The following is a 27,052-nucleotide window of genomic DNA, read 5'->3' on the forward strand; positions in this document are numbered from 1 at the left end:
AGCCCCGGGGTCCCAGAAATGAATCTTTCCATTATTTATCTTCACAATAGAGAGGTGCTCATGAAAAATTCTGGCCCGAGGGTAAGTTCCAATCTCTAGAATTGAATGTAGTCCCCTGAGTACCATTAACAAATACATTTATTGCACAATTTCAAATCATACATCTAAGTTATTTGGAAACTAAACTAGTCCAGATAAACAGGATGCCTCCTAAATTATGTCCATTTATTTTGTAAATTATTCAATAATTAATAAAAAACCTGAAGGCATTGGTATATTTAAATGCGGTTTTCGAGGAATTTATTCTCACGGAAAAAGGATTTTTTATTTTTATTTTTTTGTTTTGGTACAAAAAGTTCATTTCATGGTGCGTTTCATGAGAGCAAATCGAAGTGCCATAAAATGCAGAGAGTACGGTTAACAGCTCAGTTGTGAATTTTCCCGTTATTGTTGCTTGCATAAGGTATTTATTGTGATGTTGACATTGGTGGATGAAAGCACTATTGGTGAAGTTGTTGTACCTCAGCACGGATCACCGGCTGAAGCTTTACGACTGTTTCGGACACAGAAGGAAGGTTCAGGACTAATCACACTACAGTCGGACTCTCTCGTGAGAGTAACTCTTCAAACCAAACTCGTCAAACCACATTATACCAATTCCTTCAACTTCTATGAATTTTTAGAGACCGGGGGTTTTAAACCTTCTTCAGCCGCGACCCATAATCAACGAGTTCAGCTTCGCGACCCATGGGACTGTTTGTTTTCGAAATGAATGAAACCCAGTAATGCAATATACATCTATAGCAGGCTGTTAGCCGATTCAAATGACTCATCTAGTATGTCTCGAATCAAGTTTGAGTCGTGACTTATAGCTCAAGAATCCCTGGCTATAAATGAATTTTTACGACCCATCTCGGAAGTCCCCGCGAATCAAGTTTGGGCCTTGACTCTCAGCTGAAAAATCCCTGGCTGTAAGTAGATTTTTACGACCCATTTTGGAATAAAATTTTCGTCGTGACTCATAGCTAAAGGATACTCGGCTATAACAGGGTTTGTACGGCCCATCTCAGATGTCATTTTATTTTTTATAATAACTTAATGTGATCATCACATATTCCCAAGAGATCTCTACGATCTGTCCAAAGAATTTGTTAGAGTTAGCAGACATCCATGCCCGAACCGGGATTCCAACCCAGACCTGCACAGTCAGAAGCTAGTTCCCTAACCCCTCGACTGCCAGGTAGCGAATCAAGTTTTGTGATCGTGGCCCGTAGCTCAAGAATCTGTGACTGAAAGTAGATTTGTACGATTCATTTTGAAAAGACATTGCGAATAAAGTTTCCGTCGTGACCCATAGCTAAAGAATACCCGGCTGCAAGTGGATTTATATGACCCATCTCGGAAGCCTCTGCGACCCGAATTCGGGTCGCGACCCATAGAACTCCTGTTTTTTGACTATTCATGAATTTATGGGACACCATGTATATTTGTCATCTCACGCAACGTAAATACTGAGAGAGAGAGAGAGAGAGAGAGACAAAAAAAAATGCAATAAGTATAATAGATCTGAAAAATTATTTTTAAGAAACTAGAAAAGGCCAGACACATCCATCGCCATCAATAATATGAGACAATTTCGAGCAATAAAGAGCTTGTATTGAGATGAATCGATTTGCCCAACGGACAGCAAAAAAGTAGTTTTATTTTGTACGTGGATAGCAAAAAATGGCCTAATGCCGGACAAGGAGGAAATGACCGCGATGACTATCCGCAAAATAAAATTTTGTTTTGGAGCAATAACCGAATGTAGATAGAAATCTCGATGTGAGAAAACACGAGCAATATGTAGAAATGGAAACCAATTTGCATCAAATTTCCATGGTCTACTCGCCTCCGAAATTACGGTCAATACAATATAGCGTATAATAAATAGTGGGGGGGGGGGTTTCTCGTCGTCAAAGACGGACGACCCGATCATACGCGCGCGGGCGCGTGCGCTTTCCGAACGCAAACCGCGTACGAAAACAAAACAGTTTTGAGTGTGGGTTTTGTTCTCGCTCAAAATCCAAAACATTTCAATTGAAAGTAAGTTTCGGACGAAGGAAAACGATAAACAACAAAATCGTTACAAAACGGTGAGGATCGAATAAGAAAATAAATTTACTCTTGAAAAAAAATAATAAATTTGGAATTCAAGACGAAGTAAAAAAGCATAACCAAGAAATTTCTGGACTGAAACAATAAGCAACAGATGTTTTTGAAGCTATCGGTACTTGAGTTTTTTTTTAAATTTGATGAAATTTTTTTCTTGAAATTCGGAGATAATTTTGTAAATTAGAGTTACTGAATTTATTGGGTATATATACATATATATATATCTAAATACTCATTCTCTCTCTAGTTTCTTCAATTCAGATAAATTTTGAAAATAAATTTAGGAAATGCTATTTACTATAAATTGAATTAAACTTAATTAAAACGATAAATTTTTTTCATGATGTGCAATTTATCATTTTATTAAGTAAAAAGGTGGCCCACACATAAAAAAAATCCTCCAGTGGTGGGGTTCCCATTCTAGGACGTTTTGAGGGTTACTGGTGACAGAATCTATCATAAGGCTTAAGGAACAGAGACTGGAGTCACAAAAATTTCAGAATTTCTTAATTCCATTTTAAGGAACACCTTGGTTGGTATAGGCCTGTGGAGGAATGCCTGTGTAGATTTTGGAACGAAAAAATGATCGCATGAGCATTTTGGAAACTCAGATAGCGGGCAGATTTTGGAAGTTTCAGGAAAAGCATGCAGTTTTTAAAAGGTCAGATTCGGAGAAGAGCATGTGGATTCTGGAATTCGGAGAGAAGCGTGCAGATTTTGGAAGCGGGAGAGGGGAAATTTGCGTGTAGATTTCAAATGCTCAAGCTCGAGAGTCGTGCAGATTTCGAAGAAAGAGGGGTGGGGGGTGATTGATTAGTGCAGATTTTGGAAGTTAGGGTGCGACCACATAGTGCACGCTGGTTTCAATTCTGCGAGTCGGCGCCGTTAAGGATTGGTTAAAAAAAACTTGAAATTCGGGTTTTTAACAAATCTCGGCAACGGCACCAACTAGCAGAATCGTAAAGCAGCTTGCACTCAGGATGAAAAGGCGTGCAGAAGCTGGGGAGAAAGTGCGTGTAGATCTTGAAAGTTCAGCTCGACAGAATCTACAGATCTTGGACGTTCACGTGGAAGAGCGTACAGATTTTTGAAGTTGGACAAGGTGAGGGAGTTGCGTGCAAATTTTAGAAGCTAAGCTCAAGGAAGCCAACAGATTTCTGATGTTCGGCAAAGAGCGTTCAGATTTTAAAAACTCAAATCATGGGAGCATACAAATTTTTGGCAGCTAGTGGGGAGGGGGTGGACGGGGAGTTCGTACAGATTTTGGAAGGTGAGAAAGTTTCCTGGAGATTTTGAAAGCTCAGATCACAGTGTGTAGGGTTTTGGAAACTCATCGGAGAGAGGCACCAGCAGCTCATGGAAGCTCGTGGGGAGCATGTAAATTTAAGAAGCTCGGTTAGCTACTGTATCTGAAAAAAGTAGAAAAGAAAAACCTCATGCGTAAACACTTCATTGAAAGCTTCTAAAGATACAACATTTCCGATTCTCACAAAACAAGACTCCTCCAGTTTCCTCGAGCAATTCCAGACCTAACCACTATAAAGTATAAATTAATTCGAATATCCCTCAGTAAATCATATCCTACATTATGTAACATCGTTGTACCAAAAAGATAACATCATTGGTAAGTTACAGCGAACACTAATATATATATATATATATATACCTACAGGTATATAAGGATCATTACACGACATCCCTAAGAAAATCGATGTATAATTTTAGAATCAATCATACAAAATAAAAAGAAAAATTAAATGAAGATATTCTATTACATATTTCGCTTGTGTAACCCGGAACGGGGGAACCCATTGTTATTCGTTCCCGTCAATAATATTAATTCAAAAATAATAATAATAATAATAATAATAGAAGAAAAGAAGATTTATATTATTTTTTATTATATCGAAGCTCACGTCATTTAAATGGAAATTCTCTGTAATGGAATGGACATGCATGATAAAAGGGAGGGGTCACCGTGCAACTGATGTGATAGGAAATAGCTCGTGGGATGATTGGCAACGATGATATTGATTCGTTTGATTTACAAAATGGCTTGTCCAATAACGTCAAGAAAAAAAAATAAAATGACCAGATGAAGGGAAGGCGTGTAAATAACGTCCATCTCAATCTGATCTCTCTTCCTCTGCGAATTATAATACATACATATAGGCCTATAGGCTCTTCCAAAATGGTGACTAAAACGTGACACACCCTGCAGTTGATATTATGGAATCTACTTTCTCTCTTTTTCAGTGAAAAAAAAAAAAATTATAATCAAGTCTTTTTTAAAAAACAAAAATTGTTATGTATCGATTAAGTGAAGTTTGATTACTTTTCATCGTTGAATAACTATTTTTTTATGGCTTGGGTATGTTATCGATGGGGGTTGTGTTTGGGACCCACTAGATGTGACCGCCATCTAATCGGTCATTTTATGATTTATAAATTCGAATAAATGTTTATTGGAATTTTATTTTTTGGTAAAAAATTTCAGGTCTTTGAACGATTATAAAGTCGAATTATTTATTTAATGGAGGTTGTCTGATCGGCGTGTTTGTCAATCGTCAAGCTGTTGTTTCTCTTTCATTGGTCGTGACGCGCGACATAATCATGTGAATCATTTCAACTAATTTTTATTTCCAATTTTTCGAAAACTGGTGCCATTAGTGACTTCACTTTGCCTAAGCACTAATTGATTTTTTTTTAAAATTCGGATATTTGATAAGATTTTCAATTAAAGATAGAGATTTTTGTGGTTTTTGAATGAATCATTGCAATAAAAACTTCGATTATAAGTCATTTGTTTATTTATTTACACAATTATTTTATAAAAATTTGAATTATTTTTTTTCTTATGTACCATCCTCTTTTTCCTTTATAATCGCATTCAAATATACCAAACCCTTCAACTTTTATGAATTTTTAAACGATTTACGAATTTATGGGAAACCTGTATTTTTCAAATGAAGACTGGAGAATAATTTCTTGAGACACAGGAGTTTAGAATTTTGCACATGCGCAGTTTGACTGAAATCCCTTGCCCACTGAGTGGCACTATTTTGGAAATTCCCCAGAGGAACGCGCATTTGAGATGCAAATCTCATTATTTCCTGAGTAGTGTTAGATATGTAAGATAATTTCTGAACATGACGGGAAGGGTCGTGGACTCGACAGGGCCACCCTTACCAGACGCGGGGCCCGGTGCGAAACAAATAGTGGGGCCAGAGGCGTCTTGACTATTTCGGGGGGCCCCCTTAGCCCCGAATCTTGTATATTCTGCGGAGGAGGGGAATTGGAAAATTCAGAAAATTAAAATCATGAAACTTCTGAAAAAATGCAGGAAATAATTCCAGCGTTTATGAAAATTCAGAATAAATGTAAGAAATACTTTTAGAATTAATGAAAATTCAGAATTCTAAAAAAATGATGGAAACTTCAGAAAATTCCAGAATTATTTCTTTCTGGATGAAAAAGCCGAATGCCGAATTCCAGAATTTATGAAAGGAATTATTATTACTGTAAGTGAAGGGCCTCCCAAAACACGGGGCCCGGTGCGACGGCACCTACTGCTGCTGCTGAACCACACACACACACACCTCGTCCACATTCCTCTGCGGAATTTCAAACGAATTGGTACATGTTGGAATGTGGGCACGTCTTGTGAACCTGACATTAAGTTTGCTACTGTGTAGTGCTGCCATCTGAAATCAATTTTTCTAACTAAGAGTGAAGTGCAATGACTGAATAATTGTACCATTGTAGGGGGGCCTGTTGCTCTCTGTGGAGAAACTTTTTAAAGGGGAGATCAGCCCGCATTCGCACCTGGAAGTTGAGAACCACAGAAAACCAACTTGATCCGACCACCACCGTGGCGACGATAAAATGGCTGCGAAACTTCGAAACAAATTCTTGACATTAATTGTCTTGCTTTAAACTATATTACACACAGCCGTTTTTCTCCCATCTCGTCTCACTACAACACTCATCTTCAACCTGTTACTCGCGAGCACCGTAGCGCTCTTGGAAGCATCAAGAGTGCTTAATGCTCGTGTCCGATTTCGTGCTCGCGAGCACCTGATCAATTGAACATCCCGTGAAAACTTCATCCAAGGATTACAGTTATGTAGAATTCGGGCATATATACTCGTGTCAAAGTTGCCGTAAGGGTGCTCTTCGTTTGATGATCAACACAGGTATAGTGCTCGACCCTAGAAAGGTTGAAGACCCCCTGCACTACAACTTCCTTTTTTCCCATAAGGATTATATAATTCTAATACGATACATACCACCAGCGTTTTTAGATCAAACGGCTTCATCTTTACGAATGGATATTCTTCAATAGCCATTTAAAAAGTCTAGAGAATGAACAAGGTGCGGTGATTACGTTTTTAGACTCCTCTGTAGAGCTATTATTTACAAATTTCTTACGACCCACCCCGAGGCTTTCATCCTCCATTTTATTATTGGTATCAATATCAACACGTTATGCTCTGGCTCATCATTTAATGATGATCCATTTACAGGATGAGCTTGAAAGACGCATCCGCTGGATAAAAAAAATAATAATAATATGTTTACGTGTAAACACGATTAATAAGGTCTGACCTCATCTATTGTAAATATGATAACGTATATATAATTTGTTACGAAGTCATCACCTCGTTCGATAGGTAATGCGTTTTCTTCACAGAGAATCACCGAAAAGAAAGAGAATCGATAGCGTGTAATTGTCGCATTGTATATAAAAAGGTGAGGAAAGTGATTTTATGAACGAAAAAAAAAAAAATGGGACGTGCGTTGGTTTTTCAATACCACAACGGTTAGGCCGGTCCGTAGTATGCGCGTGTATGTTCGTGAGATATAATTATAGACCCATCCAAAGACAAATAGCGTGATTTTAGTGGTGTGATGGTAGTTGTATTTTAGGAATTGAAGTACGGTAGGATCCGGCCTAACGTAGCTGAAGGGCGGGCCGGATAACAGAAAAGCCGGATAGGCCGGAGCTCTATAAATGCTCACTTCCTACCCGAACATATACCATCAAAAACACCATTTTAATACCAAAAACTGCTTCCTAGTCATATTTTGACTCCTTTTGGTACAGTTCAGTACTTCATACATAAATGTAATGTCTTTATACATAAATGCACATGCTACTGTGTGTGTGTGTGCCAAAGCTCAAAGTTGGCCACTTCGCTAACTGCACAGGCCAGTTGACCCGGCCGATGTTTGAAAGCCGAATTTCTGTTCTTTTTGGGGGAGCATGAATCCCAACAATAGCATAGAAGGTATATATCATAGGCAAATAAATGTTTATTCCTATGAAAAATATATATACTTCGCAAGGAGAATCACTTCTTCAAAATTAAAGGGATCTAATTTTTCTTGAGAATCGAAGGAACCCGATCTTTCTCAGAATTGAAGGATGGGAATCCATTTCAAAATTGAAAGTATCAAATCTTTCTCGAAAATTGGAGGAGCCCGATCTTCCCTAGAACTGAAGGATGGGAACCCCTTTCAAAATTGAAAGTACCTCATCTTTCGTGAGAACTGAAGGAGCCCGATCTTTCTTGAAACTAAGGGAACCCATTTCAAAATCAAAAATATCTAATCTTTCTTGAGAATTGAAGGTGTCCTTCATTCTTTTCTAGAATTCAGGTATCTAAGCCGATTAGAGTTATCTTCCAAAATTGAAAAGCTCTAATCTTTCTTGAAGGCGCCCAAGTGTCTAATTTTTTTAAGAATTGGAGGAATCCAAGCTTCTTTCAGGATATAAGGGATCACAGAGATATTTCCACAAAAGAAAGCATATCTCAAGATGATAGGATACGCTGTTTCCTAGCGATCCTTGTGGGTGTAATTGAGACTGTTTTTTGAGTGAGCACGAACCAATGAAAGCACGCTGTACGAAATGCTCACACACATTATCTCTGAAATATACCCCGTTGCAGAATCACTATCACCACTATTAGTGTGGCACTAACATTGCACGCAATTAGACATATGAACAAAAATTCCAAATAACTGAAGACTTACGTCAGAGAAAGATTTAAAGGACCGGCAAATATTTACGAGTCAGTAATGAGTGAAAATGTAGTCTTTGTGTATGATACCGACTTCACGGCACTACGATCTTGTATCAAATACGATTCCCTCGGATAATAAACGCTTGTGATACACCTGTCAGTTTTTGTATGAGAATAAAAGACTCCACTCCCGAAAACCAACAGGCATTAGACTGTCACTGACAGGTTAAAGCACCATAAGATGAAACGTAGATTACAGTGGCGGTCACGAAAATTTGACTTCTCACATCATCAAGGGCGATAAACCTCAGTGGAGTAGTAATCAGACAGAGAGAGTCCCTATATGTCATCAAAAACTAAGAAAAGTGATAACCTAATTTGAGACTAAACTCAAATCCATCGATTGGCGGCAATTTACTAGCCTATTTCAAACTATTGACAAGCAGTGTACACTTCAAACATTCCGTAGAAATAAACCTCGCATTACGTTCGCAACACATACACGCTAATTCCCATTCAGTAGAGGAATATAGGCGAGGTGTGCGTGTGCGGTAGTTTATTTTAATCCTTTAATTAGCGAGCATTGAAATATCAAGGGGTGGGGGTTATATTACGCAAATGAGGTACCCTGAATGCCAAAAAAGAAAAGTCAACATTTCAAAAAAATACTGGATGTTGCTTTTTTGGGAAAACGCTGTATTTATGAGATTTATGTAAATTTGAATAGTATAAAAATGTAATTTATTGTTTGAAAACTTACTTTTCTGTCATTTTCGGAGAATGCACTTCAATATGTCTCCTCCGCACGTGGTATTTCCCTCCAAAATGCGAGGGTCAAAAATCCATTTTTTTGCTTGGCTTGTCAAAAAATAGAAAACATGCATATCTTTAAGCCCTTCTGCCGGTAATTATAGAAGCTTCACGAACAGCTCAGAAGTAAAAATCGAATGCGAAGGAGTTGCTTCGAAACATCAGTGCCGAAACGAGCTCAAAATATACAAGTAAAATGCGTTCACTTGAAAAGTATACGAAAATCATGTTGCTTTTTTGAGGGCAACATTGCCGAATAAAGAATTAAACCGCAGCTTTTAGCATGGAAACAGAGTTAACAAAAGGGTTGGATGGTCTTTCAAAGACCTCAGTATCCCCTAAACCGCCAGAAATGGGCATTAAGTTTGAAAATAAATTACGCATCCCCATAGCCATTCATGGTGGTCCAGTCCGGATACTCGGGACCACCCACTCAGGCCCATATAAGAATCGTCACTTTCATTGAAAGCAAAATTTTAATGACTTCAAACCTGATAACAAGACATTGCCAGTAGAATTCTAAGATATGTATAACGTAGGTGTGTGTGTGTGTGTGAGTGTAAACCATCGTTATAACATCCTTAAAAAAACACATCTCTAGTAGTTTCTTTCCGTAAAGGCTTAAGGAATCTAAATGTTTCCAATCCAGCTTGTAGTACATATATAACAAGTCGAGGGGGTAACTAGAGGTTGAAGTCTTATTCTTTGAATTTATCGTTATGGTATAGGCCTATAATAAGTCAGTGCCTTACGCTCTTACATACCCGATAAGGGTCATGCAAGATCATTCATTCATGCCTTTTTTTTTCTTTTAAGTGGCTATGCCATGCTCGTCAGGCTATTAAAAGTCCATCATATAATAAACGAAATGGGAATGGAAAGCATTTCTCTTTTTAAAGAAAGGGATACATTTTTCTCAACACTTTTGTGGTAATCTCGCTCGCTCTTATACCCCCCTTTTAACAGGCAAAAACAAAATGGAGATTCTGTGACAGATAATGAAAGGAGTTAATGGTCATAAGGTGATGATGATGATGATTGGCGGAATGTTATTATTATTATTATTTTAAAACGAGGGGAAAAAAATATATGATAATGATAAAGAAATGAATATATGTATGTATAATAATAATAATAATGAAAATGGAGAATAAAAAGTAAATTTTCATGAGGTCTCAATTGTATGTAAGGCCCTTCAAGGCCGTCCATAACGGTTGTCGCCTCCTTGTGGCCGCGGCTTCTTTTGATTATAGGGTTAGTAGTGAATGACGGAAGGCGGACGTGGATGCCAAATGAATATATTTTGTGTTATTCTCGTCTTTTTCGTTTTTTTTTTTCCCCTTAAAAAAGGAAGGGTTCAATGTATCGCTTTAAGTTCGATCGATGTATTTTTTTGTGTTTTTTTGGTGGTTGAAGACCTTTGTGATTGAGACAGTGACTCTCTTTTAGACGGTTCAAGAAAAACCCGTCAAAGAAAGTGTTTATATGACGGTTTTGATTCGCGGAAAATTGTTAAATATTTGAATATACTGTATCTTAATGATTAATAATCTATTAACAAATTAATAACAAATGCCCAAATGCTGCTATTTTACGCAAATAACAAAAGAAAAATATCTGAAATTGTTTTTTTTTTTAATTATTATTATTAAGAATTTAGAAGTTATCTCTGGTTTTAAGATAACATCCACGACTTCTTATATTTCATTTGGAGTAAAAGATTTTTGCACGCTACGATTTCTAAGATGAGCTTGGTTTCCTTCAAGGAATTATGTAGAAAAATGAATATATAAAATTAATAATGGCGGTAGAGTAACGGGGGAGTTACGTCAAGAGGTAAACATTATTAACCCCATTGACGCCGGTTGGTAAGAAAATTTGCTATTCGAAATTTTAATTATTTTTCTTTGCCAATAAATAGTAGTAGTGGGTTCCACTAAGTGTTTTTTTTTTATTCCAAAAATCAAAGTCGTCTTTAATACGCATTTCTAAAAGTAAGCCAGGCACGAATTCGAGCCAATCTTTCCCGTTAAAAAGTCTCGCCACGAAGAGCAACAGGCCTACAACTATACAAATCTTCAATCATAACATTTTACTCATAGTTCGAAAAAAATATTGCAGATGGCAGCACTATAACAAACATTACACAGGAACGAACTTCACGTTAGTTTCACAATGGAAACGCACGTTCTAACGCGTACCAATTCGTTAGAAGTTCCGCACAGGAATATGGACGATGCATGTGTGGTTTAGTAGTAGTAGAAACTCTAAGCATATCAGGGATACGCAAGCCTCTTGTACATTTTAAGGAGAGAAAGCATGCTTTTTGCCGATATCTAAAAGGAGTAAACCAGACCTTTAAAGCTCTCACGCATTTTTAGGGGTTAACAAGTCTTTCATGTATTTCTAGGGGGTGGTCTTCCACGCATTTTAGGGGTGAAGGTCAACCAAACATTTCAATGGGGGAACATTTCAACCACGCATTTCTAAGGGTGAACATTAGAGTGGGTAGAAAAAAAATGAATTTTTTATTTTCAAATCGCTATAGTGCGGAAAAGTTGCCTCCTTCAATAAAAAGAAAAACGACGTAAAAATTTTTAAATTATTTTCATATCTTCCGGTCACGCATCGTACTTGAAGTTTATAGAAATTGACAAAATTGAACATTTTTCCTCAATTTTTTAATATTACTCAAAATTCCACGATCGACACGGTACAGTTTGTTATGCTTAATTTATGGTTCGTGCTTAATTTATTCTTGATTATGGTTTGTTATGTTTAAATTATTAAATAAATTAAAACATCGTTAATATTTCACCCGGGCACGGCGGCCTCAAACGAAGAGGGATCTCACAAAAATTAGATCTGGTTGAAATTTTCTAGAAATTGTTTGGCAGGGCCTCAGAAAAATCAATTTTCCCGGGGGCCCATGATGCTCTTAAAACGGCCTTGAGTATGTGTAGATTAAAATAACATACATGTTATTTTTTGGCGTTTAGGAATTTATTCTAATTTTAATAAATAAATAAAAAACTTTTGTCCCTTAATTCAAGAATAACTCTAGTATTTTCTCTATAACTCGTGTTTTAAAAAAACACCTTTAACATTTCCTCATAAAAATATCCAAATACCAAAGACATTATTATTTGCCCTAATGATGAAGATTGCACAACATCGATTGTAATTTATGTTATGTAACCGTCCGTTCGAGAGATGAAAAACTTTCGTTCCCAATTAAGCTTTGTGACTCTTAACATGCGTATCATAATAACGTTACTCTAACATCGACACGACAAATAATCCAGTTGATTAAACCTGCACCGACATGTAAACTGCACATAAAATTTTCATCCAGACGTCTCTATTAACAAGCTGTCGTTGAACACTCGGCCGGGAATTCGAGAATAAAGGCACGAATGTAATAATAATAATAAAGCAGAGCGGCGTGAGAGTAGAAATGACCTTCTTGAAGGTAAAATGGGCGGACCAGCTCCAACACCTTAGGATCCCGAGGGTATTGGACTTCACCAAAGTCCATTTACACACATACATACGTACATATATATCATCCTTTACCGTAATAGCTTATAGCGCAGCCATTTTTTTTTTTTTTCACTATCCTAGGCCCTCCATTAATGTTTGTTCGGAGATATATTAAGGGCCACTAGTACAAGTATCAGTGGGATGCTGCTGCGTGTAGAACTTTCCAGAAAAAGAGAGAGAGAGAGGGAGAAAAAAATGCTGTATAGGTGGAGCATTTTTTATTTTATTTTATGGAAGAATGTGGAGGAAGATTGGAGCGAAGAAAAGATGTATAATGTATTATGAAAGGGTAACAGATTTTTTTTCAAATGACCCTACGCGTCCATATAAGATAGCCGGCCGCCATTTGCCAAGAGAAAGAGAGAAAACCTTGTGGCGCCACGGCGTTGACGTACTAATTGCTGTCCCAAATTGCAATCGCCATTTCTGTTTCTCCCAACAAAGAAGGGATACGACGATGGACACCAAAGAATAGATAAAAGGAAATGGAGGGGGGATTTTTTTTTTGTATCCACATTTAATTTATTGGCTTGACTTGTTTATACCACGGAGTTATTGATTTCGAAGAGACTTTTTAAGGGCCCACGTGAAAGACATTTTTATGGGTTTTTGGTTCGGAAATTCCAATCGGAATGGATTCGCGGCGTTCCGAAGATACCCCCGAAGGTCATTACTAATAACATTTGTTTTAATGTGTATCGTAAAAACGAGAGAAAGTTGTCATGAGTAGTTTTGTATGGACGGGCTCGATGAAGACGTCGCGATTCTCTGAGACGACTCTTTTAATGTGAGTCGTGTCATTCGCGCACAGAAAAAGAGGAAAAAGACTACAGAGATGAGCTAGGACTGATACTTTGGGGGAATAGTGTTGAGTTGTGCCCTAAAGGTGAGCTCTCTTCTCTTGTTGTACGTCTTCAGCTTGGATGTGGCACCAGCGATGGAATTTAGATTTTTTACGCGAGATGCTAAATCTTTTCTATCCAAAACAGATGTATGTCTCATTCTAATGACCAGGAAAGAGAGCAGTGTTTCACCTGAAGATGTCAAGCACGCACTTGAGATAAAACCTGACAGCAGGGATTCATTTAGCTTAGAAGGGATTCGAGATAAAACCGACAGCAGCGATTCGCTCTGGCAGAAATTTAGGATATAAATGGCAGCAGAGATTCTTCTGCCTGGCAGGAATTTAGGATGGAAATGATGGCAGGAATTTAGGATCAAAATGGTAGTGGGAAGTAGGAAGTAGCGACCAATAGTAGGAATTCAGGGTAATATGACAGCAAGGATTAATCCTTGCAAGAATTCCGAATGAAAATGATGGCAGGAATTTGGGATGGCAGAAATTTGGGATGAAAATGGTGGCAGGAATTTAGGATGAAAATGATGGGAGAGGAATTTGGGATGAAAATGATGGCAGGAATTTAGGACGAAAATGATGGCAGGAATTTAGGATGATAACTATAGCAGAGGGATTCAAACTAGTAGGAATTCAGGTAATATGGCAGAGAAAGGTTTAATCCTTGCAAGAATTTTGGAGAAAACTGCCAGCAGTGATTAGGCTTGGTGGAATGATAAAACTTACAGCAGGGGTTCAGCCTAGTAAGAATTCAGGATAAAACATACGGCAGGGATTGAGAATTGCCAAAATTCTGGAAAAAACTACCAGGAGGGATTCAGCCTGGTGCGAATTCGATCATGGTGGGGATTCAGATTAGGCAAGAATTCAGGATGAACCTGCCAGCATTATACACGAGAGAATAAAATTCATGAAATCATCCATGCTATACTACTGCATCATGATATGAAATCTTTGAATGTGTAGGAAATGCCTACCTTTGCAGGTCTCTTGAAGACTCGCCCCTGCTTCTGCCGCTATTGCATTCTCGTCGACTGACTCGCTGCTGTTTTCTGGAATCTCATCCACTGACAAATCATTGTCATCTTCAATGGTACTTCCGCTGGAGGAAGTCGATCCAGAAGACAGTATCTTTTGCTTGATATTTATGCCAGACTCATCCGTAGGGCCCCAGTCGATGTTGATCTCAACTTCTTTGGGTTGACTGGATGCAAGGCATAAATTGTCTAGGGCTTGTAAGATGTCTTCCAATGGCCTCTGGTGGAGAGGTTTAACGGCAGGCTTCGCCACAGTTTGTTTCGGATGGTTTTGTGACTTCACTTCGTTGATAACCGAGTCACTCAAATTTTGACGCGAGGTGTCCAAACCTATTTTTTCGGGAACACTACCAACATCATCAGCAGGTATGACAATTTCTTCTTCTGTAAGAACCGCGGGAATTTCTACTGCATAGTTTTCGGAATGGGTATCGTTGTGCTTTGTTGGTACGTCCGATGGCACGTTGTCTTCAAGCGTTGTCTCCATGTCTGCTTCGTTTGGCTCTTCTGTATTTTCGATATTGTCATGCGAGCATGAATGGTCATCGCTGATTGGTTCGTGGGATAGATCAGTTTCTTCTTCAACGTCATTTTGAACGTCTTGCATCTAACCGAAAATGGGAAATGAAACGAAAAAAATCTCTGGTAAATCTTCAATAAATTAGAAACATTCAGAAAATTTTCATTCTATAAAACGGAGAACACACACGCACATACTACACAGGGTGGTTCGAAACTTTAATTTGGCTCATGTAGTTCAAAACTTCAATCATGATTAAGGTGATTCAAACGTTAATTTTGACTCAAGTGGTTCAAAATTTCAATTTTAACTCAGGCGGTTCAAAATTTTAATCATGAGTGAGGTGGTTCTAAAATTCAATCATGATTTAAGTCATAGTTTCTCAACCTTTTTTGTCCCATCGTCCCCTTCTTCAGAAATTTTTTTCTCCCATCGCCCCCAACGCAATCTAACCCATAGGTACCTATGTTACACCCGTAGCTTCTACTGGCCCCCCTGGAACTTTCCATCGCCCCCAAGGAAGCGTTAACGGCCACGCTGATTGAAGTGGTTCAAAACTTTAATCGTGAGTGAGGCGGTTCAAAACTTCAGCTTTGACTGAGGTGGTTTAAAGCTTTGATTTTTACTTAGGTGGCTCAATATTTTAATCGTGAGTGAGGTGGTTCCAATTTTAATTTTGACTGAGGTGGTTCAAAGTCTAATTTTGACTGAGGTAGTTAAATATTTTAATCATGAGTGTGTGGTTCGAAACTTTTCAATCATGATTTAGGTAGTTCAAAACTTCAGTCATAGTTTAGGTGGTTCTAAACTTTAATTTCGACTGAAGTGGTTTGAAACTTCAATCATGATTGAGGTGGTTCTAAACTTAAACTGTGATTAAGGTGATTCAAAATTTCAATTTTCGTATGAGCTGGTTCAACACTGAAAAAATTTTGAACACGAGTCTTGAAAAATTCTAATTACAATAAAAATGCACAGCGTCCCCATGCAATAAAAGCCAAAGTAGGCTGAACCATTCATCATATCCATGCAAATAATTAAAGAAAAATTAATAAATCCAAAACAGGCTAAACTATTTATAACACGCATTTAATAATTTCCAAAATTCGATGATATTGAAGAATTCAAAGAAAGTCTAGTAAAAAATAGACCTTCCAAAATGTATTTCAAAGGCCAAACCTGCCTTTTATCATTTCCGTACGCGTTCGCTCATCTTCGAAGCGTGGTAAAATAACCTTTCTCGAATGTATATGGTTACTAAGTTAATATTTGTACAGGCAACATTCTTCTTTCACGGATCAGAAGGAAAAAGAAGAAGAATGCACGAAATAGCGGGTAATGTCTCAATTTTTTATGGCATGAAATAATAGAATATCACTATTATCACGGGCAGAGAATGACTGTATTTTCTTTCGAAGAAAATAGAGCGGTGTTTCCATTAAAAAAGAATTAACTCTCTTTTCTGTTGTTTGAATGGGTACGTACCTGAGGACCGATTTCGATAATACAACCGAGATCTTCTTCTTCAACACCCATTTCGTCATCTTCTTCTTCTATAATGTGTATTTGCGGTATGGGTATTTGCTGTTTAGTGGTTTCTGCGGGCTGGAATTGTTTCTCCGAACTGGAATTTACGGGTTCGAGTCGACGTTCGAAAACTGGCGGTAATGGTTGCATGTTGTTGGTGTCCACATTATGTTCTGTGGAATTCTCTTCCCTGAAAAAAGAAGAAAAAAGAAGTGTTTTATTTGATAGGTTCAAACACGATACTCACGGTAGCACAATGTACGATGTGAAGTCAATAAGAAATTGCAGTTGAAGACAGGAAGAAAAAGCTCAGATTTTCTTCACTTCCTCAGTGTAAGACACACATGCTCAACCCATGGCGCGCGGACCCAATAATGTGGCCCTCGATGTTATATAATGTGGTCCAAGACCTCACACTTAATATCGTAAAAATGAATTATAAGCATCACATAACCAGATCATTTAAGTGACAGGCGGCACATTCCCAGACCACTTAATGACCCGTGGCACATTTTTACATCATTTATGTGTATATGGTCTGCGACACATTCCCGATCACTCAAGTGGCCTACGGTGCATTTAAAAATCACTTTAATTGACTTGTGGTGAATTTACAAATAATTGAAGTGACCTAGGACATTGTTATAAATCAGCGTTTCTCAACCGGTGCTCCATGTGAACTTCCAGGGGCTCCGCGGTCCCTCAAGAAAAATAAAAAACCCAGTAAATTTGAAAAAAAAAATTAATATTTTTGAAAGAGGCTTGTTTATCCCAAAAAATTATCGAGAGGCTTGTTCATCATTAGAAATGTGCAAAAGGCTTTCGTACTTTTACAAATGTGCAAGGAGTTAGTGCATCTCCAGAAATGTGCCAGAGATTTATGTATCCTATAAATGTGCAAGAAGACTGCGAATACCTAGAAATGTGCAAAAGATTTATGCATTCTAAGCAATGTAAAATAGATCATACCATTATAAATATTTATGAACTTATGGTAGGTTAGAAACCCATGAACTTATGGAAAGCGATTTTCACAAACCGCTCTAGAGGTTTGTGTGCCCCTAAGAACGTGCAAGGGGTTGCGTACCTTGAAAATGTGTAAGATGCTTTTTACCTCTAGTAATGTGTAAGATATTTTTACCCTTAGTTATGTGTAAGAGGCTTGCTCACCCACAAGAAAAGTTTACGACACTTGCTTCCCCGTAAAACATACGGGACTTGCAACCAGTATAAGGTTTAATTGCTCGAGAAAATGCTACGAAGCTGAAAAAATCGCCAAAAGTGTGTGCACAAAAACGGGGGGGGGGGGGGGGGGGAGGTCTAAAGTAACCCCTTGGATTGAGTGGGAAAAAGATCGTAAGAGAAAAGGGACAATCCCTCAACCCCACTCAGTAATAGTTTCTGGCCGAAAGAAAGAAATTTCCCGGTCACTCCTCATGATGTCAACAAAGTTTCCATATTTCGGCGACTTATTAAGTGAGGTTATACACCGGATAACGATCTGGAATTTCGATTGGTAAAATTATTTGTCTCGACGTGTACTGTCACACCCCCTCCCCCTCTCATTTTAGAGTTCCCGGGACATCCTGTACTTCTTAAGACAGCGTGAAAAATAAGGTATTTTTCCATCTTAACCATTTTCTGGCAAATTCAGTCTTTTGGTTGAGTTGATGTACAAAGACGTATCCCCCATAGAAATAGTTTTGCAACTGCAAGTTAAGAAAGAGAATCACGCAAGCGTCGGACATCTGCCCATGCTGTAGTCAAGTTAATACAAAAAAAAACATGCACTCACTAATGTTCATTTTCTCTTTAAACACGGCTTATTCAATAATAAAATCTCCTTTCTTTTCCTCGTAAATCTCTTCAAAAAATTATGTTTCACGGAGATTCAGCGTTTTTACGCGCCCAGCGGGGAAACCATCATTATAAGAAGGTGGTGGGCGTCTCGGGAACTAAACGTCTCGAAAATTCTTCAGGAAAAAACAAAAAAACGGTGGAAGTTTTAAGAAGCAACATCTCTCAAAAAGTCAAAACGGAATTATTATTATTATTATTATTTTTAAATAATAACCGTAATCATCATCGTAATCATTTTAAAATCCCAGCAAGAGATTTGTGTCGAAGAGAATCGTTGGAAGAACTTTTTGAATTTTTACTCTCTCAAACGGTTTTTTTTTGTTTTTCTTATTTTTTTTGGAAAGTTTTTTCTCCGTATAAAAACCGTTGCTTTTCTTATATATTTGTAATTTTTCTCTCCTTTCCGTTATGAAAAGTGATTTCAGTCCAGCGAAGTTCAAGGCCGTAAAGGTCAAAACTCTGATGACAGACGGCAATTGCGCGTTAAAAATAATCCTCGGGTTTTTTTTCCGAGAAATTTTATAAAATTATAGGAAGAATGCCAGAAAAACGAATTTTTTTATCGGTAGGAACTGACTTGGGCCGGTGTGAAGAGTGCGGTTGTATTTTGCCGCGAAGTACAGGGTGTCCTGTAAGTGCTAATGTGGCCTGTGTCACATCAACCGCCTGTCGTAGAGGTATGAGTCTATGACGCGGAAACGTCTTTATAGTATAGTCATTGGCGTACGCAAAGAGGGGAGGGTTTGGGGTTCTAGCCTCCCCCTCTTGAGCCAAGATTATAGTGTTATTTTGCAGGAAAAAACGTAAACCCCCCTCCCTCCTCCCCCCAGAATGGAAAAAAAAAAATCTGAAACCTCCCTCGAGAAAATTCTGCGTACGCCTATGAGTATAGTGATTTGTTTGTACTGACTGTTAGTGAAATATTCTGCATAAATAATCATCGTAAGCCTCCGATACATGGGAACTATTTCTTGCGGCGAAGGAATACGCTCTTTACCTTTCTCCGCACTGCAGAGTTAACCTGAAACGTACTATATAGATTTATTCGTGAAATTCCGCTTTCTTTTTCAGCCATGATGCAAATGTCTAGTCAACGTATTTCGAATATGCAGGGTGAGTGTTATATGAATGACACAATTTTTTAAAAATTAATATCTTCAAAACTTACAGGGTGTCCCGTAAGAGTAATGCCGCCTTTATCTCATCAACCGTCCGTCGCACAGATATAATTTCAATTTAAAAAATGCTCAAAAGGTATTCAAAGATTATCCTGTACCAGTTTTAAGAGTGAGGATAATGTGTCACAAAATAAAAAAATTAAATTTTTATACACCATCCGCCCCTTGTCATCTAACTTTCAATAAGAAAGTCGTTTCCCTGTTTTTTTCAGAGCCCAACCAAATATGGTATTCACTGAGGTATTTTAAATCAAAAACCGGAGAAAAGTTGAGAAATGATCTTCAAAATTTCAGCAAAATTAACGGACAACAAAAACTAACGACAACTCCCCTTTCCCCTCATTTATGGTGCCCTTTCAAAACTTTTCACCGATTTTTGAATTCGAATATCTCTGCGAATATTGCAGTTCAAAACATGTGATCTTTTTTTGTGGCACGCAGAAAAAAGACAGGGCAACAACTTTCTGATTGGAAGTTAGGGAACAGGGAGACCATATGAAAATTTAGATTTTTTTAATTTTATTTTGTGACACACTATTTTCACTCAAAAATTACAAGCATAGGAAAATTTTTGAACACATTTTGAGCACTTTTTAAATTGAAACCGTACCCATATGACAAACGGCTGATGAGATAAAGTCGGCATCAGTACTTACAGGACACCCTGTATATGAGCCGTAATATGTAGGCTATATTTTTTCATTTTTTACGAATGCGTGGAAAATTTTTGTTTAAAATTTTAATCCTTCCTTTAATCTATGGTAGGATTTTTGCGTAGGAAAGTGTGGCATTAGCTTGCGGGCCCCATAATTTTAAGACCTTGAATGTGCCCTAAACTTCACATCGGAATCGAATTAATTCTCATCTGAATCGGCCTCACGAAAGAAAATCCAATCCGATATCGAAGTTTAGAAGCGTATTTGGACAGCCAATCTAAATACAGAGCTTAAATTTGGTTTGAGGACGAGGGCTCTGAACAAGGGTCGTCTTAAGAGCATCATGGGCCCCCGGGCCAAGTGATTTTGCTGAGGCCCTACCAGGCAAATTCTCGAAAATTTGAACTTTGCTGACAAGGCGGGGGGGGGGGGAAGGGGGTCAGCGTTTTGCTTACTTTTGCTGACAAGGGGAAGGGGGGGGGTCAAAAATGGCTAAAAATTTGCTTACGTAATACTTGAACGGCTCCATATATTTATTTATTTCCGGCAACTGAACACTTTGTTTTAAGATGGAAAACGCAGATCGTATCAAGAAATCGGCAGTGTCAATTGAAAATAAATCGATACTTCTGTGATTTCGTGATATCTGATGATTGTACCTGATGCTGATGTTATCAAGAGATCGTGGAGTAAAGCTAATAAAACTAATCTGATCAATATTGCAAACCAGCTGCTATCGGCTCTACGATAGCGAAGATGGGAATCATCGCTGAGGTCCGATCCAGATCTGTGCCGGAGACTCATAAGTTCAATGCCTTCATGCATAAAATCCATGTTCAAGGAAAAAGATGTCCACAGTACAATGTACTCGCACGATATCAGCACGCGTTTCCTCATACTGTCCTACCAAATACACATGTGATTTTGCGTTTGCAGAAATGTCCCGTTTTTTCTATCCATATCTTGAAGATTTAACTATTCTATATCTTCACTTATATTCAATCGAATTGATGTAAATTTGAATGAAAATATTCGCGTAATCATGCATTTTAAGTCAGATGTTCTAATTTTTTGAAACAACTTTCGGGGTGTTCTTATTTTTTGAAACAAGGGGGGGGGGGGGAGAAAGAAATTTGGCATTTCAAGACGCATTCAAAGCTACTTTATGCAATTTTTTTTTTGCCACCGATATGCTCAAGATTAACCTCTTAGACCATGAAAACGCAAATTACAACCGTACCCTTAATTAGGGCATTCCAGCTCTAGCATTTCATGAACTGCTCTCGTAAATTACTGGGGGGGGGGGGTGTTCTAATTTTCTGAAAAAGGACTGGTATTATACGAATTATCACGTATATAATTTAACAAATAAACAAAACATCTTTGATCGTAGCCGTGAAGGTCCTCAAAATAGCTGCTCTTCTAGGAACCCCTCTTAAAGTTGAAGCCGTGCTTGGTGAAACGTGTTGGCCCCTGTAAGTAGGCCAGATCAAGAAGGAATTCACTGGACACGCTTTTGACGTATTCATTAACTTAAAAAACCATTTTTCTCGAATAATATCGTTTACACACACACACACACATAAAGGACACACATTGAACGTCCTTCTGAAGTTATGGCTTTTCAACAACCTTCCCAAATAAACCGGACATAAATGAAATAAACTCGAAAAATAATACAGATAATGGTTTATATATTCAAGATTTACATTTGAATTAATGAAAATAGTGAAAATTAAACTGCACGTATGGATGATGTACGATTTCCATAAAGCATTAATTCAAAAGAAAATTATTTAAATAGCATCTTTTTTGATAATATTAATAAAATATGTTTCATTTATATTATTTCCATGCAGTATAATTCAAAACTGATCATTCTTCATAGCTCAGGAATTATTATTATGACTTTATTTCACGCGCATTATATATATATAATATAAAATGAGTTATAGTTTGCAGAGAGCACGAGACATCACAGATGAATTTTTGAGCTAAAATTATTCATTAATATGCATGATAATTTTTTTTTCTCCAATTTATATACGCATGGGCATCATATTCCATGAATGTCATTCATTCGGAATGGCGATGAAATGATTCATTAACATAAGAATAAGAAATTATTATTTATGTTATTATTATTATTTATTTATTTTTTTATGACACATAATATTGAATTCTATAATAAATTAAAATGGAATTTGTGGCTGGTTCTGATTTCATGAAAATTGAAAAATTGTTAAATATTGTTGTACTAGTTATAATACCCGGCGCTGTGACCGGATTTTCTTCAATTACTGGGACGATTGAAAAAAGTGACAAGCCATTATAAAGGGATCTATATATATAAAATTGATTTTCTGTCTGAATTTCTGTGTGTTCTCTATACAAATCTACAATTTTAGATCGATCGTCGTCAAATTTTGCATATATATGGGACCCGACGTGAACGAACCATTTTTGTCCGAAATTTTTTTTTTGCCCATTTCGGGCATGTGCCCTGCTTCTGAGAAACTTTAAAAGTAGCCTATCGTTCAATCCGGGGCCCTGTTTGGTATATATGAAAAATTTGGCGACGATAGACCTAAAATTGCAGACTTGTATAGAGAACAGACAGACAGAAAATCAATTTTATGTGTATAAATTATTTGCAATTTTATGTGTATAAATTATTTACAATTTTATGTGTATAAATTATTCACAATTTTATGTGTATAAATTATTTACAATTTTATGTGTATAAATTATTCACAATTTTATGTGTATAAATTATTTACAATTTTATGTGTAGAAACTATTGTTTTTAATTCTGATGCGATCAGAAATTACGAAATTATTTCTCTCATTGATTCACAATTTATTTTCTTCAGCAATTTTGTTCACAATTTTTTCACTTTTTAAAAAAATTCTTGTTCGTTGTTTATTATAATGAAATTATTTCTTTCATCAGTTCTGAGTTTTCATCAATTTGTTTTCGGGAGTTCTATTTATTCTAGAATTATTTCTTTCATCAAAATTCCGAAATTACTTGTTTCATTAATTCGAGAGAGTTAATAGTCTTTTATAATGTGTTCAACCATTTTGTGAAAATGCTCGGCGGGTCACGGCAAAAAGCTCCGAGGACCAAATGTGGCCCGCGGGGTCATGCGTTGAAGACCCCTGATGCAAAATATAAATTCCAGTGTTATTCCATCCCATATTTTTTTTTTTTTTTAATTTGAAAAAAAAAAAAAGGACCCCCGTCATGTACAGTCGAATCCCGTTTTAACGAATACCGTTATAGTGAAAATCCCGTTTTAACGAATACCGTTATAGTGAAAATCCCGTTTTAACGAATACCGTTATAGTGAAAATCCCGTTTTAACGAATACCGTTATAGTGAAAATCTCGTTTTAACGAACCTTTTTCTATAATCCCCTAAATAAATTTACAAAGGAACAATGCTAGGTAACCTGGAATTCCTTTATAACGAAATTTCGCTTTAACGAAGTGATTTCTCCGGTCTCTTGGGCGTTCGTTATTACGGGATTCGACTGTAATAGCGTTCAGGGTACCTCATTTGCTTAATATATATATATATATATATAAAAAAACCAACCCTTCAATATTTTTCTCCTCTGGATATTTCAATGTTTTTTCAATTGAACGGTCAAGCGACATTTTCGAACCGAACGCTTCCGTAAACACTTTTTCCGAATTCTCGTATTAAAATATTAGATGTCAGTGTCCGTTTTTAGCCCTTTTTTTCTCCTTGAATTCGTCTTGACCCACATGTTAGTAGGAAACCAACAAAAAAATTAGCCCGTTACTCGTCACAAGATATTACAGAAAAACGAACAACAACAAAAAGGGCAAGAGACGATGTCCTTTACCTAAGGGTGTGTTCTTCCCAAAAGTAAAGTCGGACCTTTAAGAATACAATGGATTCAGGAAATGAACGATTTAATTTTGTGGCCCGTGTGGGCGAACAACACATATTTCTCTCTCTCTCTCTCACATCTCATCTTAATCTTTCTCATTTTTTCCCTTAGAATATATTTCTTTTAAAAGAGTGGGAAAAATGTTTTCTCTCTGCGTATAAGGCCATTTTTCTTGTAAGATTGTTGTTACTACCACCTGGAAGGAGAACAATCGCGCGAGCGGACTCTCTGGCCAATTCTGTAATGGACTTCAAAGAAATTGACCATTAAAAAAAAAAATAATAATAACAAAACATTAATCTTTCTAGTTTTTTTTTACTAAAGTAATGATTCCGGAAGGAATTTTTTGGTTTGTCGGTCTAATCTTCTAGAAATTCGTTTGTGGAATGGGAAATTATTGTATGGAGATGGAAGAAATTTGTTGTTATTAAAGAAATATTATTTATTGAAAACATTATATTGGACATTCTAGTCCGGAAATAGCCAGAAATTTCATTTATTACATTGATTGGGTTTCGGTTTTGATATATGTCTGTTACGCAATTTTTATAAATGGGATTTTTTGTTATTGTAGAAATATATATATATTTTTTTAATTGTAAATAATGTTTTGATATTCATGAATGTGATAAAATAGCTCATTTTTGTTTATTTTATTTTAAATTTGCATAAACGATTTTTTTGAATGGAAAAAATTTAGTTTTTTTCTTCAATAAATTGGTTTTTGCCTACAAACTAAATTATAAATCAGTTTTTGATAAACTTCTGAATAATTTTTTTTTTTGTATTGGATACGAGGGCTGGTTGGATTAGAGAACTGTGTTTTAGCTGGTTATTTTTTCCCTAACTAGTGGACTTGGGAGGTGGCTGTTTGTTAGCGAAATCGTAGCGCCATCTGTCTTCTATAAATAGAAGTAACATGTCTGTGTCGGGGAAGATATTCTGAAAAAGACTGAGTGGGTTTCGAACTCGTGAAATCTCGCATCGCCCTCCTTCGATACATGAAGCCACTGTGATATGGGTAGGCGTGGGGCGGGGGCGGTTTAGTGACAGGACTGTCAGTCGTTAGCGAAAAATAAGCAGCAATGGTGATACTCACGCCTCCTACATAGTCCGAGATCTACGAATTTCCAGTTGTACTCAAGCCTTCTATGCATTTGTAGTTGTACGGATGCCCCTCCTAAGGATTTCTCGTTGTACGCAAGCTTCTCAAGCATTTCTGGTTGCGCACAAGTCTCTTACCCATCCTATTAGTACAAAAGCCTTACACACATTTGAATCAGTGTGCAAGTCTTCTACGAAATTCTAGCAGCACGCAAGTGCATTTCTCGTAGTAAGCAAACTTTCTACGCAATACTACAGTAGTAATATCCAAGTCTTTATGCATTCCTAGCAATACGCAAATATTCTAAGCATTTGTAGAAATACGCACACATTTCGTCTACAAATTCCTTCATCACAATTCTTATAGTACACCTCTTACACGCATTTATAATTGTGTGCAAGCCTGCTATGCATTTATACTAGTGCACTAGTATTCTGCGCATTTCTGACAGAATCCAGCCTTCTACGCATTTCTAGCAACATCCGGCCTTCTACGCATTTCTAGCAGATTTCAGCCTTTTACACCTTTCTAGCGGCATCCAGCTTTCTACGCATTCTAGCAGACTCTAGCCTTCGACGCATTTCTATTACCATGCAAGCCTCCTATGCGTGTCTAGTAGTAGTAGTGGTGTAGTATGCAAACCTCCTACGTATTTCTCGCAGTACGCAAGCCTCCTGTACATTTCTAGCTCTCCGAAAGTCTTCTACGCATTCCCAAAGTGGTACATGAAGCATTAAAGGTTCGAAAAACGCGGCATTATATGTGCATATTTCATCTCTGGTTTAATGAAAACCAGCATGTTAAATAGTTTATGTGGTAAATAACCACAAAAGGATTTTTGAATTAAAAAAGTTCCCCCACCCCCACTGTCGAATACTAATTTCTACCTTTTCCAAACATATATAGGGGAACCTAAAGTAAGTTTCCGAATAAAATATTTTACACACATCTTATTTTTTAAAATAAAACAAGAAAAATTTCTAACTAATGCGATGCAGACTTTTGTCCTGACAATGTTGGAATTTCTGATGGTAATTCGAGAAATTCCTATGCTGAAATAGCATACCCTGATCTTATCGGCACGAAGTTACTCTGTGCGTGCGCATGTAGGGATACATTAAATTCAAGGTAAAACACTATCGTAGGAATCAAGGAATTGCATTTACACGATAAAATCAATATAGTGCATCAAATCAACATGCAGTCATGCTCACGAGAGAGAGAAAAAAATCAATTTTCGATGATTTTTTTCCCTTAAATTGTACACGATTATGAATAATTCTAAGATATTTAGTGACCGAGAGAGATAAGATTTGATCATGTCATCTTCTTGTTAAATTTCCTGACTATACTGCTTACCTCATCATTATATTCTATCGAGACGACGCGACATGATCTTCGAGAACGTAGGATTCCACGCGAATTTTACCATGTAGTAACATGCGGCGGAAATTTTCACAGAACATGTAACCCCATACATAAAAAAAAAATGAATTATAGTTTTTTATAATATATATGACGTATAAATTCTAAGGAAAATATATCCGAAGGTACGTGCATATCAAATCGTTACATGAAATTTACGACCGCATAAACGTCGTCGTGAATTAATTGATTCGGGATCATCACATAAGTATATTCAATGTAAAAAAATGAAATTTATGTACAAATGTCGGGGTATAAAAAAAATACAAAAAGAACAGTCAACGCCGACCGTATCTAAACGGTCGTGTGTGCTGTCGGGATATAAAACATTGAAAAGAGAAAACGACTGGTATAATAATATATATATATTTTTTTAGACCGTAAAAAAAGGGGTCGTTTTGTAGGTACATTTGAAAACAAGTTGTACGT

General features: G+C 37.0%; 1 protein-coding gene across 1 annotated transcript in view; it reads right to left on the reverse strand.

Moving 5' to 3' along the window:
- Positions 1-27,052, reverse strand: part of LOC149088709 (uncharacterized) — a 271,005-nt gene that overhangs the window by 134,804 nt on the left and 109,149 nt on the right. The window contains exons 3-4 of the mRNA XM_089249188.1: positions 16,435-16,666; positions 14,370-15,036 (exon numbers count right to left, since the gene is read on the reverse strand). Coding sequence (XP_089105314.1) covers positions 14,370-15,036; positions 16,435-16,666 — 899 coding nt within the window. The remainder of the gene's footprint in view (positions 1-14,369; positions 15,037-16,434; positions 16,667-27,052) is intronic.

Source organism: Pholcus phalangioides, unplaced genomic scaffold (assembly GCF_987345545.1).
Source record: "Pholcus phalangioides strain wild (caught in Gottingen) unplaced genomic scaffold, Ppha-v1.0 ptg000003l_1, whole genome shotgun sequence".
In the NCBI taxonomy this organism is placed as follows: domain Eukaryota; kingdom Metazoa; phylum Arthropoda; class Arachnida; order Araneae; family Pholcidae; genus Pholcus; species Pholcus phalangioides.